This window comes from Neovison vison, chromosome 1 (genome assembly GCF_020171115.1).
Source record: "Neovison vison isolate M4711 chromosome 1, ASM_NN_V1, whole genome shotgun sequence".
Classification (NCBI taxonomy): Eukaryota; Metazoa; Chordata; class Mammalia; order Carnivora; family Mustelidae; genus Neogale; species Neogale vison.
In genome coordinates, this window is record NC_058091.1 from 72,961,439 (window position 1) to 72,977,700 (window position 16,262).

Here is a 16,262-nt window from a genome sequence, read left to right on the forward strand (position 1 = left end):
AGACAACATGCTCTTAAGTATCTGATGTGAAATCCAAAAATTTACTTGAACTGGGGGATTGGCAGGGAATGGTAAAATCCATCCATCCATCTGTTCATCCATATTAAAAATTCCTAATGTTGATCTATAAAGGCAAGACTTCTAAAACATTTATGCTTAAGTACTCCTTCATGGCAGATGATTTGAATAATTGCCCCATAATCAGTATTACTGTTTATCTTCAGATTTCCTATGAATTTTATATTCTGTTCTATAGCACTGTGTTTATTTTGGTCCTTAAATTTTAAGTGAAATTACCTGTTCCTTCAAATCCTCATGTACAAGCAATACATGAGGAAAACAAATCATGTTTATCCCTGGCCATGTATACACAGAGGCATTCTCAAATTCCAGAGATTTGCCTACTCCGGTTTGAAATATGGATATAAGGAAAGAAGCAAACAAAAGAAATATTATTTCCTATACAGATTATACACATATGTAGTGGGGAGGTTGAGAAAATAAGGGATTTGTAGGTTGTGTGTATTTGTTTATTTATTTATTAAGATTTTATTTATTTATTCAACAGACAGAGATCACAGGTAGGCTGAGAGGCAGGCAGAGAGAGGGGAAGGGAAGCAGGCTCCCTGCTGAGCAGAGAGCCCAATGCGGGCTCTATCTCAGGACCCTGGGATCACGACATGAGCCGAAGGCAGAAGCTTTAACCCACTGAGCCACCCAGGCACCCTGGTTGTGTGTATTTATGTCTTTTCAGAAAGGGAAGAGTTTTTTTCCTGCAATGTTCAGCTTGGTGAAAATTTTCAGTAATTACTGGCATCATTTTCTTTGATATATATCGACACCAAATTAATAGCTGTAATGCTGTATGAGTCATTTTGGAATTTAATTTTAATCATGATAGGGTCTTTTTATTTACTTTACTCCTATTTCACTATAATATATATGATAGAGAAAAATATAAAATACTGGTTTTGCTGAAAATAAGCTTTGCTGAAAATATAGATGTACCATCTCTCTAACCACTTTTTTTTAGTAATTAATCAAAAGACATTTGAGAGCATTTTTGTTCCCCACACTTTTCTACCTATTGTAACCAACTGTAGATATCTACTTACAAACTTGGAAAAAGGATAAACTCTATTTATTACAGTTAGCTGAAAAAAAATGTATTTAGAATGAATGTGAGATAATTATTTCTCCAAGTACCTTGCACTTGAGAGATTTAAATGGGTCTTCCCCCGCCCCCATGTTATAATCTTTATAATGTCAAGTTGAATCTTCCTGGCTTTTAAAATTGAACGGAGAACTGAACTTTAATTATAGATGCACCTTTCCTGGTGTTTTGAGATAACCCAAGCTGAAAAAGAGAATTTTGCCTTTGCCAGTTTTAATAATCAACGTTGAGTAGTTATATTTCTTAAGAAACATAAATCTATTTTAAGGAAAAATGTAAAGTACAACTTGAGGGCAATATATTCCTTCATGAGCTCTGTTTTCCTGCAGTGCCCAGTGATCCACTTGTGCCGACTGCTGTGTTAGGTGAGGCCCTAATTCTTTATCATTCTTCCTTGCATGGATCACACATCCTTGCATGACTTAAAGCTTTGTCTACATAGTAATTATTTGCAGTGTAGGAAGCAGCTTGATTTTGAAAACCAAGTCATGATCTTATCAAAGAGAACAACTGTCATCAATCCAATCAGAGCTAGTGGATTTCTAATCAGTAAAATGCTTTATTTAAAGCAACATATTTTTAAAGTCTTGGTTCTGTTAGATTTGGAGCAAAAGTACAGTGACCCTTCGTATCTGGCTAACGTTTGCATATGCAGGTTAGCAGAATGAAGCAAGTGCACTTGCACCCTCAGGGGCCAGTGCTACCTGAATGATTTAGTTTATATAAAAAAAATTCTGCTTGATGGAAAGATTTTTCTCAATCCTCCTAAGTTTATAGCAACTTATAAAGAACATATTTCCAAGGAGCATTTGCTTTAGTTTTGTCTTTATTAAGAATTTATAAATGCAGGTGAAGTTACTATAATATTGATGTGGAGTTCTGCATTCTATATGCATCTTACATGATGTGTTATCCTTCAAGATATCTAGAATAACCAAGCTTTACCACTATACAACATCTTAGACCAGTGGTACTGCTTGTGATGAATAAGGCCTTTTCAAAAGTAAAATTAATGTTTAACTGTATATTTAAGAATGGGATGAGTTTCATTTTAATTTGTACTCTATTCCTTGACTAATTACATACCAGTGATTCATGACTAGCTTGCATATATGTTCAGAAGCTCTGTGTTAGTTTTACCCCCATGTTTTATTTAAGATTTCACCAAAGAAATATGGAAATTGCCTGATAAATATACCTAAAAGTTACCAATTCTCTCATTAAATATAAAAATTCAAATTTCTTGCAAACGTAAAACTTTATCTTACATTTTATGCATGTTTTTACTATCCATGTATTCAAGATTTAAATATATTTTTAAAGTATTTGGGAACAGTTCAACTAATTCAGTTAAGTGAAACATACCTCTTTTTTACTAAAATAATTTTTAAACTTACAATTTTATAATATAGAGAATATATATTCTGAAAAAAAATCTGAAAATCAATGTTCTCTTTCCCTGATTGAATTCTCCTTTTGATGTCCATACCAATAATGGCAGGGAAGTAAAATGGGGAATTCATCCCAATGGGTAGACCAGTCGTGTAAGGAGGAGCCAGGAATCATGATCATTGGGATGATACCAAATGCCTCTGAAAATGTCATCTTCTGTTAAGCAGAATGCTTTCACCATCAAATTAATAAGTAAAATCCACTTAAAATATTAAAAACTCACTGAGGAAAAGTTAGTTACCTAAATGTTAAAATTTCATTACAGTAATATTCTAAGAAAATGTTGAATTGGGTCCAAGTCTCAGTTCTCCTGGGGACTCACAGTATGAACCCATGAAACTGCCTTATGTCTTTGCTTTCCCATCTGTAAACTTTTTCACAGTTTTATAAAGAGAAAGTGAAATAATATATGTGAGTTTTACAAACTATAACGTTTAAAAGATTATTATAAGAACTTGCCCTGTGAAAAGGGATATTTATGTTTAAGGAAGGCTGGAGTTAACACAAAAGTCATAAAATCTATCCATAGACGCAACTGTTATGCATTTTATTGCATTTTGAAAGTCAGGCTGGTTGGTGTTTTTTTTTTAATATTCTTTAAAAGCTAAATCTCATGAATCATATTAGTTGTAGAAATTATTTCTTGCATTTTTCATCATTCTTAGAATCATAGTGTTTACGGTTATTTTCACTCACTTGATTTTGTATTTGTGAAACAATTTTTGAGATCACTTCAAATATTGCTTAATATTAATACCTACGTACTGATTTTAAAAACACTTCAAACTTTTCATATTGATTCATATTTTTGTGTTTTTTGTGTTTTACTGCTTCATTGGGTTAAAGTCCCTATAACTGGTAAGTGCATTGCAAAGAATTCTAGAAAACCTTTCCATCAAGAGTATACGGAGTTATTATTCTTAAATGTGTAAAAAGATAATGATTAGAACATGTACTCTCACTTACTAGCGATATTATTAGGTGGTATAATGAGGTGGAAATGTATTGAGATTAATAATTCTTATGTGCTTATTTTAATGAATACTGCTCTTTGTATTATGTGTTAAAGCTTAATGCAAAACAGAAAACACTGTCTATTTCATATTGCACATACTGTGTAAAATTTGGAATATGGGTGAATTCTTTGTTTCTCACTGAGCCTCTTATAATTGTAAATATTCTGCTGCACCAGGAGATACGATATGAGCTCTGGGGCTATTCCACAGAGCCTGGGCTATCCTAGTTTGGCTTGGGTGATTGCATTTTGTGTCTCCAACATTATATGTCCTCTTTACTTCTCATCTTAAGCTATATATTCTGTGACAGTGCCCAAATCAGTGGCTTATTAGTTTAATTTTCATGTTAACCTTTATGTCAGTATATTGATTGTAATATCGTAGTAAAGACAGATCAGTTGAGTGTAGTCTCATAGAAAGTAAAGGAAATTCATAAATCATATTTGCTAACAAATGTTGGTGTGTAGAGGGGTGGTTAGGTCACAACAGAATCCACCAGGGGTTTTTTTGGATTCCATGTGATATTTTTAGAAATAAATGCCCCCCCCAAAAGAAAAGGAAAAGAAAAAAGCATTCAGCCTAATAAGGGAATATAAACTAAATGCAATCAAACTAAATTACAGACACACACAAATCTGATTGTGGGGTTCTTTTTTTTTTTTTTTCTTTCTCCAGGAAGAAAAAGTGTTTATCATGGGGACAACAATTCATTTTTTGCCATATCCTACTTGTAGAGTTGGTGATAGAACAGGCAAATGTACCAGCACTTGAAATATGTTTAACTGTTAATTAAGTATCGTTCTCTATAGTATGCATTATCATTAAAAACAAAAGTTCCCCTAAGAGTGTATTTTCTCTTCTGTTAATGAATATGGCAGTATAATGCTTTCCAAAGTAATACCCCTTAAAACATTTGTTTTTTTTTTTTAAGTGGTAAGTTTAAATGTGGTAAATATAAGCATGCTTTTTCTCATTGTAATGATTAGTGCTGTGGTCATTAAAATAATATTTATTCTTCATAGGTATAATGTTCTTGTTCATTTCTTCCTTATGACATAAAGAGACTTTAAAGTTTCATTTTCAACTAATAACACAATGGGGATGGGGCCTACACTTAAATGTGGGTGGTGAGGGATTCAGCTTATTTTAACGAATTTATTCACTGACATATTTATTGAGTGATTGCATTGCACCGGTCATTAGGAACAAAAAGACAGCTATGACTCTACACTTTAAATGTTCAGAGTTTAGTGAAAAGAAAGAGATCAGGAGACAAATGACTAAAATATAGAGCAAAAGAAAGGACACATAGAACAGGAGGCCATGGGAACATAACGAAGCAGCCATGTGGCTCAGCCATGATGGGTCAGGGAAGAATTCCAGAGGAACAACCTACACCTTTTGCCCCAGAGACATACTGTAGTTTCTTTCACACAGTGACCACAGAAGTCAAAATATATTCACAATAAAAACAACAACCATCCTAATAACCCAAAAGCGTAGAGACTGAGTATAAACGCATGTGTAACCTGACTGGTGGACATAGTGCAGCCAGGGGATGATTCTGGAGAAGGCCCATGTTTCCCAGTCTGGACTGCGGCCCCAGGTGGCAGAGTAGGCCAACAAGGCCACAGAGAGCAGCCCTGTGGGGGTGGGTTGCCTAGATGGGGTCTGTGAGCAAGGTTGGGATACGGTGGGGAAGGAGTTTGTTCAGTTTACCCACCAATGAAAACACCTCTCCAAGTTGACAACTTGATCTTCTGGCCCTACGCTATGCTGCTGGGACTGCAGATACAAGAAAAAGGAAGAACGCAGCAAAATCTTCCACTTATACTTTCTGAAAGTGGATCAGCTGTCTACGTCTCACAGCATCTGTTATCTCACTGACATAAATATAATATACTCTGACTTCATAACTTGAGCTGATGTAAAGGGCTTTGTCTTTATAGGGAAGCCACCCTAGATCTATGCTAGATTTTTTTTTAATTTTTAATTTTTAATTTTTCATAAACATATATTTTTATCCCCAGGGGTACAGGTCTGTGAATCGCCAGGTTTACACACTTCACAGCACTCACCATATGCTAGATTTCTTTTTCTTCCTCCTGTTATCAGAAAAATCTTAAGTTCTTACAATCTTCTTTGCATAGATATATATTAAACAAGATAACTTTGTCTTTTTTTTAATCTTCTGGAATCTGAAAACCACCAGATGAGAACCACAGTGCCACAGCAGAGTCCAGTCGTCTTCTAGATGTGCCTCGCTACCTCTGTGAGGGGACAGAATCCCCTTACCAGACGGGACAGCTGCACCCAGCCATCAGGGTTGCCGACTTACTGCAGCACATTAATCTCATGAAGACATCAGACAGCTATGGGTTCAAAGAGGAATATGAGGTGAAAGTTTCATTGTTATGTTAAATTTTATTTCTAATAAGAATAGAATTGGACTTTTTCCCCCTCCCTTTACTGTCACAAGGAGGGGAGTCTACTCTTTATCTCGAATCTTGAGTCTCTGAGAATATCCTCAAATGTGTATGCAGGGAGAAGGGGCAGACAGAATTAAAAGAGAGGGCACTTTCTGGGTCAAAATTCACTTGAAGAATTCTTAAATGTTGGATTCCAGAATTTTAATGGGCTATTTAAAAACCCCTATATTAGATCTTATATTTCACCCCTGGAAAAATCCATTAACAGGATCCTTTGAGTCCCAATGTATCATTACAGATTCAACCAGTTAAATGATGGAAGCAGGAGGTACTTCTCTGCCTCTTTGCTTGTTGGCCATCTGCTGAAAAGTGGGGTCGATCTTTGTGTTCTAAATGTACTGCTTGTCATTCTTAGTTTTCTTTGTGGCTTATTGGTTGAAAGTGGCCAGGAAGAAAAACAGAGCATTGCAAATCTAGACAATTTTGAGAAGCCAAAAGAAGGATGTGGGAAATTCTTCTTCCAACTTGATTCCCCCTTCCTACTAAATCCAAAATATAAGTCATACTGCCCAGGAAGTGGTTTAAACTCAACATCTCAATAAACATAACATAGCCAAAAGGACAAATTTCCTTTGCCACTTGGCATTTACTGAGAAGTGTGAGCCTAAGGCATAGAAGGAAGCTCTTCGACCACCATACTCAAAACTACCGTGTACACACATTTAAAGTGAAAGAATCCAAGCAGTACTTGACTTTGAAAGACCATCTAAAATGAGTTTGACTGCGTGAAGAATCTTCTGAACTCTGTATTTTCTTTGTAGATGGCTTGTATACCTCCGTTTGGGAGCAAATAAAATTAGCTGTGAATTTTGAAAGCTGGTTTTAGAGACACACCAGAAACACTGTGCTGTGGCCACAGAATAGTGCAAGGAATTATAAGATTCTGCCAGAGCTCGGTTTTTTTTCTTCATTTTGTGTGTATTCCTGTGTACCTCACTTCAAAAACCGTTGATTCTTTGAAGACCCCATTTCCTGTGTTGAGCAAAGTTTAAGTGTTACTGCAAAAAGAAATCTATACCCATATTTTAAATTGCTGCATATGGTAATTAAACCAATCAGCAAATTCATCTGTTCCAAGATCCTTGGATATGGTAACTCTTTTTAATCTTCATATGGTCCCTTGTTGTAGAGACTCCGTCCTTTTCATGGTCTTCAAAGAAACTGAAATGGGATGTACTGCACACGATTTAATGAATAATTATGGGGGAAAACAGGTTTTCTTTTTCCTGTTACAAATGCTAAGAGAAAAACATTTGAAAGATACTCATTAAAGGTAGTTTTGACGTTTTGATGCTTTCTCTACTTCCATTTCTCAGAGTTGCAGCAATCTTAAATTTGAACTCGTTTCAAGCTCCTTTTTTTTCCCTAAAGCTGCTTTTTGTCCTCATTTTGAACTCAGTCCAATCCAAAATGAACAAGTAGGAGTCCAACAAACAAGCTTTGAGATCTGAAAAGAGAAGTTGTTTACTCCTCTAGTACTCCCTTCCTCCCCGAGAAGAGTGGCTTTTATTATTTTGGTCTTCAGAACAGATAAACCTGATCCAGGAAAAGGAGTTAAATTCAGTCTTCTTATTTTTTCTTTTTCCCAGAGCTTCTTTGAAGGACAGTCTGCATCTTGGGATGTAGCTAAAAAAGATCAAAATAGAGCAAAAAATCGATATGGAAACATTATAGCATGTAAGTTCTCATACCGTTCTTGGTGAGTTTAAATATTGTGTGTAGAAGATAAATAATAGTGGCAAGTCCTCCTTACATGCTTTTAAACTTTAAGAAAAATCCCAGAGGGTGGCACATCTGTTTGTAAAGTGATCTATTCAATATTAAAGCAGCATTGGCTGTTGGCAGTGACTCTGAAGCTGTCGTCATCTTCATTAATTAAATTGACTCAGATTCTTCAGCCTGTGGAGATAACGTGCTGTTTGATGTTATGTCTGCATGTAAATGCATGGAGGTTTTATTGACAGCTGAGAATATCAGGATAATGAAAAAGAAAGGTCTTTTCAGTGACAAATTGCTATAACACTTCTACCAAACACATTCAAGGTGAGAGTGAGAGTTATTCTTTCAGTATAGCCTTTATTTCTTCCTTGGAGCCAATGGCTGAACTCCTGCCACTCCGTGTTACTTGTCATTAGGGACTTCATTAAGTCTTCAGGGTGTTTGCGTGGGATAAGTAAATTGGTTATCCTTGGAACCACAGGAGCAGTAAGGAAAGTAGCATAGTTTAGTTTGTGACTAGCTAGTGATGTACTTGGCCCATTCAAATCTCAATTTAAGTTATTTTAAAATATCTTCCAAATACATCAGAATTCAGTCTTGACTTTCAAGAAGTAAGCAGTCGAGAGCAGAGATTCAAAATTCACTCTCTAGTTCTCCGGCTCGTTTTCTGCACACAGTAGCAGGAACGGATCCCACCCATTTCAAACCAGGTCTAAGAAGCAGAATTAGTAGTTACAACAAGTTCAGTCCTTTAGACAAATCCAATGATGATTCATCTGACATTCCCATGTTCCCTAAAAACCTACCAACTATGAAGATGCTAGTCATTGAAGCTTTATTAACAGAATATTGTAATAAGTAGGGAACTCATCAAAGCCCTTGTATGGAGCACTGGGTGTTGTACATAAACAATGAATCTTGGAACACTGCATCAAAAACTAATGATGTAGTTTATGGTGACTTACATAACACAATAAAAAAAAAAAGAGTTCTTGTATTTCTTTAAGGAAATTTGAATAGCCCTCTATTATGGAGAAGCTATCAACAACCCCTGAATTACTCTAACTATCTACTGAGGTCATTGTTTCGGAACAGAGGGGAAATTTAATAGCTTTATTTTATTGTTTAAAAACCGTAGATGACCACTCCAGAGTAATTCTGCAACCTGTCGAGGATGATCCTTCTTCAGATTACATTAATGCCAACTATATAGATGTAAGTATTTGTATAGTTTGGTGAGCCCAATTTGTTGGCTTATCCACGTGAAACTTTTTGCTTGTTATTGCCTATAAAGTGATTGCTAGCTTTTTAAAATAAAGAACAAACTGTACACTTTTCCTTGTTCTACGTCCTAGTACTCACTGACGTTGTTGTGCTTTCTTTCACACCTGACTTTGGTTTGGGCTGTAGATTTGGCTGTACAGGGATGTAAGTACCACTATATGTAAATAACAGCACCCTATTATAAATCTTTACTATAACTACTCTTAATTACAGTTCTTACTAATGCTTAATACTAGTTATCTCTGCATGCTTCACCTAATTAGCCTCATACGGTATATCTATGTTCATTTTTTTGTAACTCCTTTACATGTGTGAAGATCTATTTTACCTCCTTCCCTTTGCTATGTTTAGAAAAACAGGACCATTTTTAGCTTTTGACAAGTTATGATGTACTCGAGTTTTATTTGTTGTTGATTTCTGTTTCTGGCTTTTATTCTTCCCCTTCCCTAAACATGTGAGAAGCTGGATAGTATGATGTGTATTAGTGTATCTGAAATTTTACATTTTACATTTGACTTCTGATGTTAAAAATGGGTAGGAAGACTATTTTGTGGTGTGTGGTATTGGCTTGTTAAAGTATTAAAATTAATTAGGCAAAATCATTACTAAATTGCATTTGTAAAATACACATATCACACATATATATCGAATCATGCAAACCAAAAAGCTGCTTTGGTCACAGGTTTTCAGTGTTACATTTTGGTTACGAGCATATCTACATGCAAATTGTTGATTTAATGGAAAGTAATTAGCAAATCAAAAATAAAATATTGTCAAGGAAGTAATAATACTACATTATGTGTAAGAAAGACAGGCTCTTTTTTCATATTTCCTGGTTCAAAATTGTGCGGGGAATCTTGGGACTGTTGCTTCCCTTCTCTGTGCCTCAATTTCCTTCTCTCTACAGTGGGGATAATAATAGTATGAACCTCATCATTCTGTTATGAGAAATAAATAAAGTAATGCATGTTGAACATTCAGCACAATACCTATCACATACAAAGCACTCATAAAACATCAGCTATTTTTAAATAATTCTGTCCTAGGTGTGCTGAGATTAATCAGTTTAAGACTTGCACTAATTATAAGGCAAAAGGTAGAAGTTTCAAATATTGCAGTGTATATGATATACACATTTATATTTCTATAAAACATATAAAAATTAGGCCCCAACTTTGTCCAATTTCCATAATAAATAGGCCATGACCTCTGTCACATTTATTAAGTTCATGTTTTATAGTTATTTTGTGAACTGTCATAATTGATAGCTTTGAATTAATTAATTTTATTACATACAGTCTCAGAATATTGGTAAAAATTTTGATCATCATTTGACTCTCATTCAATATTTTAAATTTATCAGACATCTCAAAAGAGTAAGCTAATGGTCCATTCTTTAGAATAAAAAATTCCAACAGTTTTATGACAAATTTGTACTTGTTCTTACCTATTCAGTTTAACCTTGGTTTTCTGCCAAGACATGTACACTGGAGCCTTGTTATAATATTACTTTTTGGTTCATATGGTAAAACTGTGTTCTAAATGAGACTGTGTTGTTACCCAGTCATTCTGTTAAGACCCCAGTGTATTTTGGCTGATTACTTCACAATTCCATAATGTTCCCTTTCCCGTTAGTTTATTACATTTAAGAATCTTCTGTAATTGGTAAATTTTTCATGAAAAACGGGAGATGAAATGCTTATAGAGCTTGGAAAAAATTTTTCCATGAAAAATTGTACTATTTGGCGTAAGAAGAAATAGAAAACTTCCAAATTGGCATCAGTATCATGCTTAGCCTATTAAGTCTTAGATTGGAGATCTCAGTTTATGTGCATTAATATGCTCATCGAGTTGCCCACACCAAATGTGGACAAAATGTACCCGAGGCTTTTGCTAAAGTCCTTTGATAAATGCAAAACAAACCCAAAGCTTAACCCTATGATACTGTTAACAGTTGTACTACTCATGATATACCAGAATTCAAATAGTTTGAGAGCAACTAACAACTTATTTCTTATCAGAAAATAATTTCTTTGTTGACACAGTATTAAATATTTAACCATCTAAAGCTCTTAGCACACTAAAAAGAAAAAAAAAGTGCTAAATTTTTGTTCAGGATGAGATGCATTTTATTTAAAACTCTTCTTTCCCTATATATGTGTGTACCTGTAATTATGTGTGTGTAAACTAATATTATCAGCACACACAAAATAGTTTTGGCAGATTCCTGAACATATTATATACAGGAATATTCTCTAAAATAGCTCAGCAGGACTTTGACTGAATGCACACATGCATTGTCCAGCTCTAACATTGGAATGTTCTGTTATTTTTTTATGGTTCTAATATGTCGTTGTCCATTTGTAATGCAGTGTGTTGTACTTTTGGATGATAAGATGAGAATAATATTTTTGAACACAATTTGCCAGGAATGAATGACTAAAGATTAACATGAAGGCATAAACATTTTAGTAAAATCAAACAATATCTAAGAGGTTATGCCCTAGCAAACAAAACTCAATTATGCAATACATATTCTAATCTGAGCCCTTAAAACATTTAATTTTTGTTTTATGTTTACCTTTCAGATAACCTAGGTTTGAGAAGTGAACTCTGAGTTCACTGCTCATTTCTGGACTTTTTACTATAACTTAATCTTAACAGGTGGTTGTCTTCATCTTTTTATGCCTTCATTCATTTATTTCTGATACTGATGTAAAATGATAACCAATCTGCTCTCCTATTTTAGGGTTACCAGAGACCAAGCCACTATATTGCAACTCAAGGTAAAACATGGCCTTTCTAAATGTTCTAGAGCAACCAAACTTGCTTATTCATCCATATGGGGTCGATTTGGGTTTGGGCATGGGGGTTGAGGTTTTTTTGCCATTTTATCTGACTTAACTGAAAAAAAAGATCAGATCATTTGAGTGAGACTACTCTTTATTCATTTGTATAATACAAATTGTTTTGTCTGTGTAAAACACATAAATTAAAGCTTGCTTTGTTTTTTAATTAAAATAAAAGAGAAGCTGCTGATGTGTGGTCTGGGTTTGGTATTCTGATGTCCCAGAGCACATGAGTCAATAGTGCTGGACACAGGAATTACTCTTGATAAGAGCTAAAGAGGTCTTACCTTGTATAAGTGGCGTTTTCTGGGTGGGAGGGGAGCAAGGTCTGTGGTCCTGGAATGCAGTATTATCCAAGACTGATACTGTTATAATGAGATGTTAGACTGTCTTCCAGCAAGTTTTTTTACAAGTCAAGACTGAGACAAAATGAAGGGCTAAAGGGAACTCCATCAAGTTCATTCTGTGCAGAAAATAAGAAAAAGACAGAGGAATCTTGTTATAGTGGCACCCCAGGGAATGAGAGCCTCCTAAAACACCTTTAGTTATCTCTAGATTGACCACTGGCCTTCAGAAGAGAAACCTATATATCTATTTATTTCTTAGAAGAGGGAGGCAGGACAAAAGCTCTGTTTGCTGTTTTGACAGAGATTATTTTCTGAGTATTTTCACATATCTTTGGATTAACTGAGTTGAATTATAAGCTCTTTAAAGTCAAAGATCATCCAAGGTGAACAGTTTTCTAGGTTTGTTTGTGACACTGAGCAGAGTATAACCCAGTAGACACTTCTGTAGTCTGGAGATGGTAATAGAAGGTTGGCATGTGTGCTTAAATATATGGATATTTCTTCATTAACCCCTAAACATGCACTGTTTTATAAATGATGTGGGTATATTTAATTGGTAATACATGCTGTTTGGTTGATAGTGGAATAAGGCTTCCTATTTTTAACATGTATTTGAAGATCAAACTAATTTAGTGACAAGTATAAATATCCTAGAATCTAGTGATGTCTTCTTCATGAGAAATAGAGAAGGTAAATTGGAAAAAAAAAAAAAAGTTGTATATGCCTATGTTTTTGCTATAGTGTGAATTTAGATATAAACTGAATTTAAGTAATTTCAGTGACATTTTATATTAAACCTTTAATATTATTTTTTGAGTTATTTAGTTTGCTGTGATTTGTGCCTTATGTCTACTTCTTACCACTTATTTCTTCTAACCACAAAATTTCTCTGATAATGTAATATTCAAATTAATTTCTTCAAAGGCCCAGTTCATGAAACAGTATATGATTTCTGGAGAATGATCTGGCAAGAACAGTCTGCCTGCATTGTGATGGTTACAAATTTAGTTGAGGTTGGCCGGGTAAGAGAAAAAAGAATTTTTTTTTCTTGTTCACAAAACATGAGTGTAAGTTGAGTAGCCAAACCTAACAAACTTAAAATAACACTCACTATATTGTTTTAAATATTTGTATGCAGAGCATTTCAACTGAGTGCTCCTCGGCTGAGAAAATTATTTGATTTCTTATTGAGTAATGAAAGAAACTTTGATTTTATACTAGATTCTAATTGCATCATCAGGCTTATATATTATAATGAGACTATACAAGGTTTTTCTATTTATTGTGTAATAGACTCTTTCATCTCATATATAGTTTTTTTTAACCATATTTTTATTATAACCTAAAGAGTTACCACTAGAATTAATCATTTTGGTTCATGTATATTCATGTCCATGTATATACCCTATGTGTCATTTAGGTTAAATGCTACAAGTATTGGCCTGATGATACTGAAGTTTATGGTGACTTCAAAGTAACTTGTGTGGAAATGGAGCCACTTGCTGAATATGTAGTTAGGACATTCACCCTGGAAAGGGTAAGTACCCTAAATTCTCTTTCTTTAAAATATGTTTATGGAAATTTTTTTTCTCATAAAGTCCCCATCAAGATTTGTTTTGCTGATGCTATAAAATTCATTCATTCGTTCATTCATTCATTCCACAAATATTTATTCAAGTGCCAGTCATGTTTGTAAACCCCAGGATACATATTAAATACATAAATGATTTCTATTTAGAAAAGTGGTCTAGAATCATGTGAAAAATCACAAAACTAGAACATCAGAGAAAAATCAATAGCATAGAAGAAAGAAATCAAATATAAACCAAAACCAACAGAAAAGAATAAATAAGATCAAAAGGCTAGTTTTCTTGAAAAGAATAGTAACCGCTGTCAATTCTAAATGAGGGACAGTCAAAACTATGCAATATTAGAAAACACAAAAAGGATATAACTATAGTTATACTTGGTGTTGGGAAATAGGTAAAAATGTTACATGTAAACTTGGAGACAGATTTTAGTCTAAATACCCTTATATTCTAGCAAACACTGATTTCTAAAAATCTGACCGAAGAAGACTTAGAAACCTGAGCAGATGATAGAAGAAAATAGAATCTTAAAATATATCATTTAAATTTCACTATGACTTTATAGTTAAGGTTTCTTTAAGTTTTAAAGAACAGTTAATGCCTATATTAATAAAACTATTTAGACCATAGACCATTAAAACCAAATAAATATATTTTAAAAGCTAACATAACTGTGATAACAGAAACAGGTAAAGATGGCACTCTCTCAAGCTCTTCTCTCCTCTCTGTCTTTTTTTAAATCTCTTTCTTTCTCTCTCCCTCCCCACCCCGCTCCTCTTCTCTTTCTCTCTGTGTGCACAAGAGCTTTGCAGACCAATTTCATTCAAGAATATGCTTGGAAAAAAACTTCAAAATAAAATATTGAAAATTTGAAACCCAGCTGTGAATTAAGAAAATGTCACAACATGATCTATAATGACTGTTTTCTAGGAAGGCAAGGATATTACACCTGTGGTAGGAAATCTAGCCAAACGTTTCATCACATCTTTGTCAAAGGACCAAAAACATATGGTTTTATTAATAGATACTGTAATATACTTATTTTTGCTTAAAAGACGTTTATAGAAATAATCTATAATAGGAAAATAAGGAGGCTATTTAAGCATGATAGAGGTGAATCAACAGTAACTAATAGCATGCACATTAAGGAGTAAAAACCCTAAAGGTATCACTGTGTAATCAGGAGTGTGATGTGGATAATCGGTCTCACTAGTATTCAAAATTGTGGGAAGTTCTAGTAAATGAAATGAGACAACTAAAGGAATAAATTGCTTAACTATTAGAAAAGATAAGATTATTTTAACAAGAAGTGATTTTATATCAAGAAAACTAGAAATATTTTAAAATGGAACTACTAATCATTGAAGTGGCTAAATTCAAGATAAATATTCATAAACGATAGCTTTTCTGTATATTAGCAGTAAGCAGTAGTAGACGTTAAGAAATCTCTTTCACAGTAATAAAAAAAATTCTGATCTAGGAATAGATTCAACAAAGATAGAAGTCCTTAGTGACTAAATCCTCAAAAGTGTATTAAAGAACATAAAATATGATTTGAATCAGTAAGTAGAGGCATGCACTACGGCCCAGAATGGGAATGTTTTATGTTAATACCACTTTCTGTAGTTAATGTCATACTAATTAGAACATCACTGGGTTTTTATTTTTAATCTGTCTTATTATTTAAAACTGTAAAAGAGTAGTTTGGGGGTTTTTTGTTTTTTTTTTTTTTTAAATCACATATTTGAAAATTACACAGGAAGATTTAAATAGAAAGAGCAGTAAAGGAACGTGCCTCACCAGATATTAAAAAGAACTTTAACTGGTTTACTAAAACGAACAAGGCCCTTATGGCAAGCACCTCCAGTAATGGATTAATATGGAGGTGGTAAGGTAATTGTCTGAAATCAGGTCTTGGAAAAATTTATGATTTTACTCACTGGAGTTGGCTTGAAAAGTAGTAAAGAAAGTGATTTTTCAGGGCGTCTGGGTGGCTCAGTGGGTTAGGCCTGTGCCTTCAGCTCAGGTCACAGTCTCGGGGCCCTGGGAATGAAACCCACATCGGGCTCACCTCTTGGCTTCCCCCTCTCTCTCTGCCTGCCTCTCTGCCCACTTGTGATCTGTCAAATAAATAAATAAAATCTTTAAAAGAAAAAAAAGTGATTTTTCTATGTATGATTCCATAAGAGTGTTTATCATTGTCATTATTATAATTATCTGTTGAGTGCCGCTTTGTATAGGGTATTGTGTAGGAACTGGAACTAGAAAGAATAAGAAGACCTGATCACTGGCTTCTAAGTTTTTGGTGCTATTTGTTGTCTGTCCATATAGGACAGAATCTAA

General features: G+C 34.2%; 1 protein-coding gene across 10 annotated transcripts in view; it reads left to right on the top strand.

Annotated features, from left to right (window-relative positions):
• PTPRK (protein tyrosine phosphatase receptor type K) overlaps positions 1-16,262 on the top strand; it is a 586,903-nt gene that overhangs the window by 553,560 nt on the left and 17,081 nt on the right. For 4 of the 10 annotated variants that reach the window (XM_044249183.1, XM_044249208.1, XM_044249194.1 and 1 more), the window contains 9 exons: positions 1,504-1,539; positions 3,473-3,484; positions 5,855-6,039; positions 7,721-7,808; positions 8,989-9,065; positions 9,261-9,278; positions 11,884-11,920; positions 13,255-13,352; positions 13,751-13,867. In XM_044249183.1, coding sequence (XP_044105118.1) covers positions 1,504-1,539; positions 3,473-3,484; positions 5,855-6,039; positions 7,721-7,808; positions 8,989-9,065; positions 9,261-9,278; positions 11,884-11,920; positions 13,255-13,352; positions 13,751-13,867 — 668 coding nt within the window. Of the gene's footprint in view, positions 1-1,503; positions 1,540-3,472; positions 3,485-4,317; positions 4,520-5,854; positions 6,040-7,720; positions 7,809-8,988; positions 9,066-9,260; positions 9,279-11,883; positions 11,921-13,254; positions 13,353-13,750; positions 13,868-16,262 lie in introns of those variants that run through there. The other 6 variants (XM_044249211.1, XM_044249217.1, XM_044249234.1 and 3 more) reach the window with 4 other exon arrangements.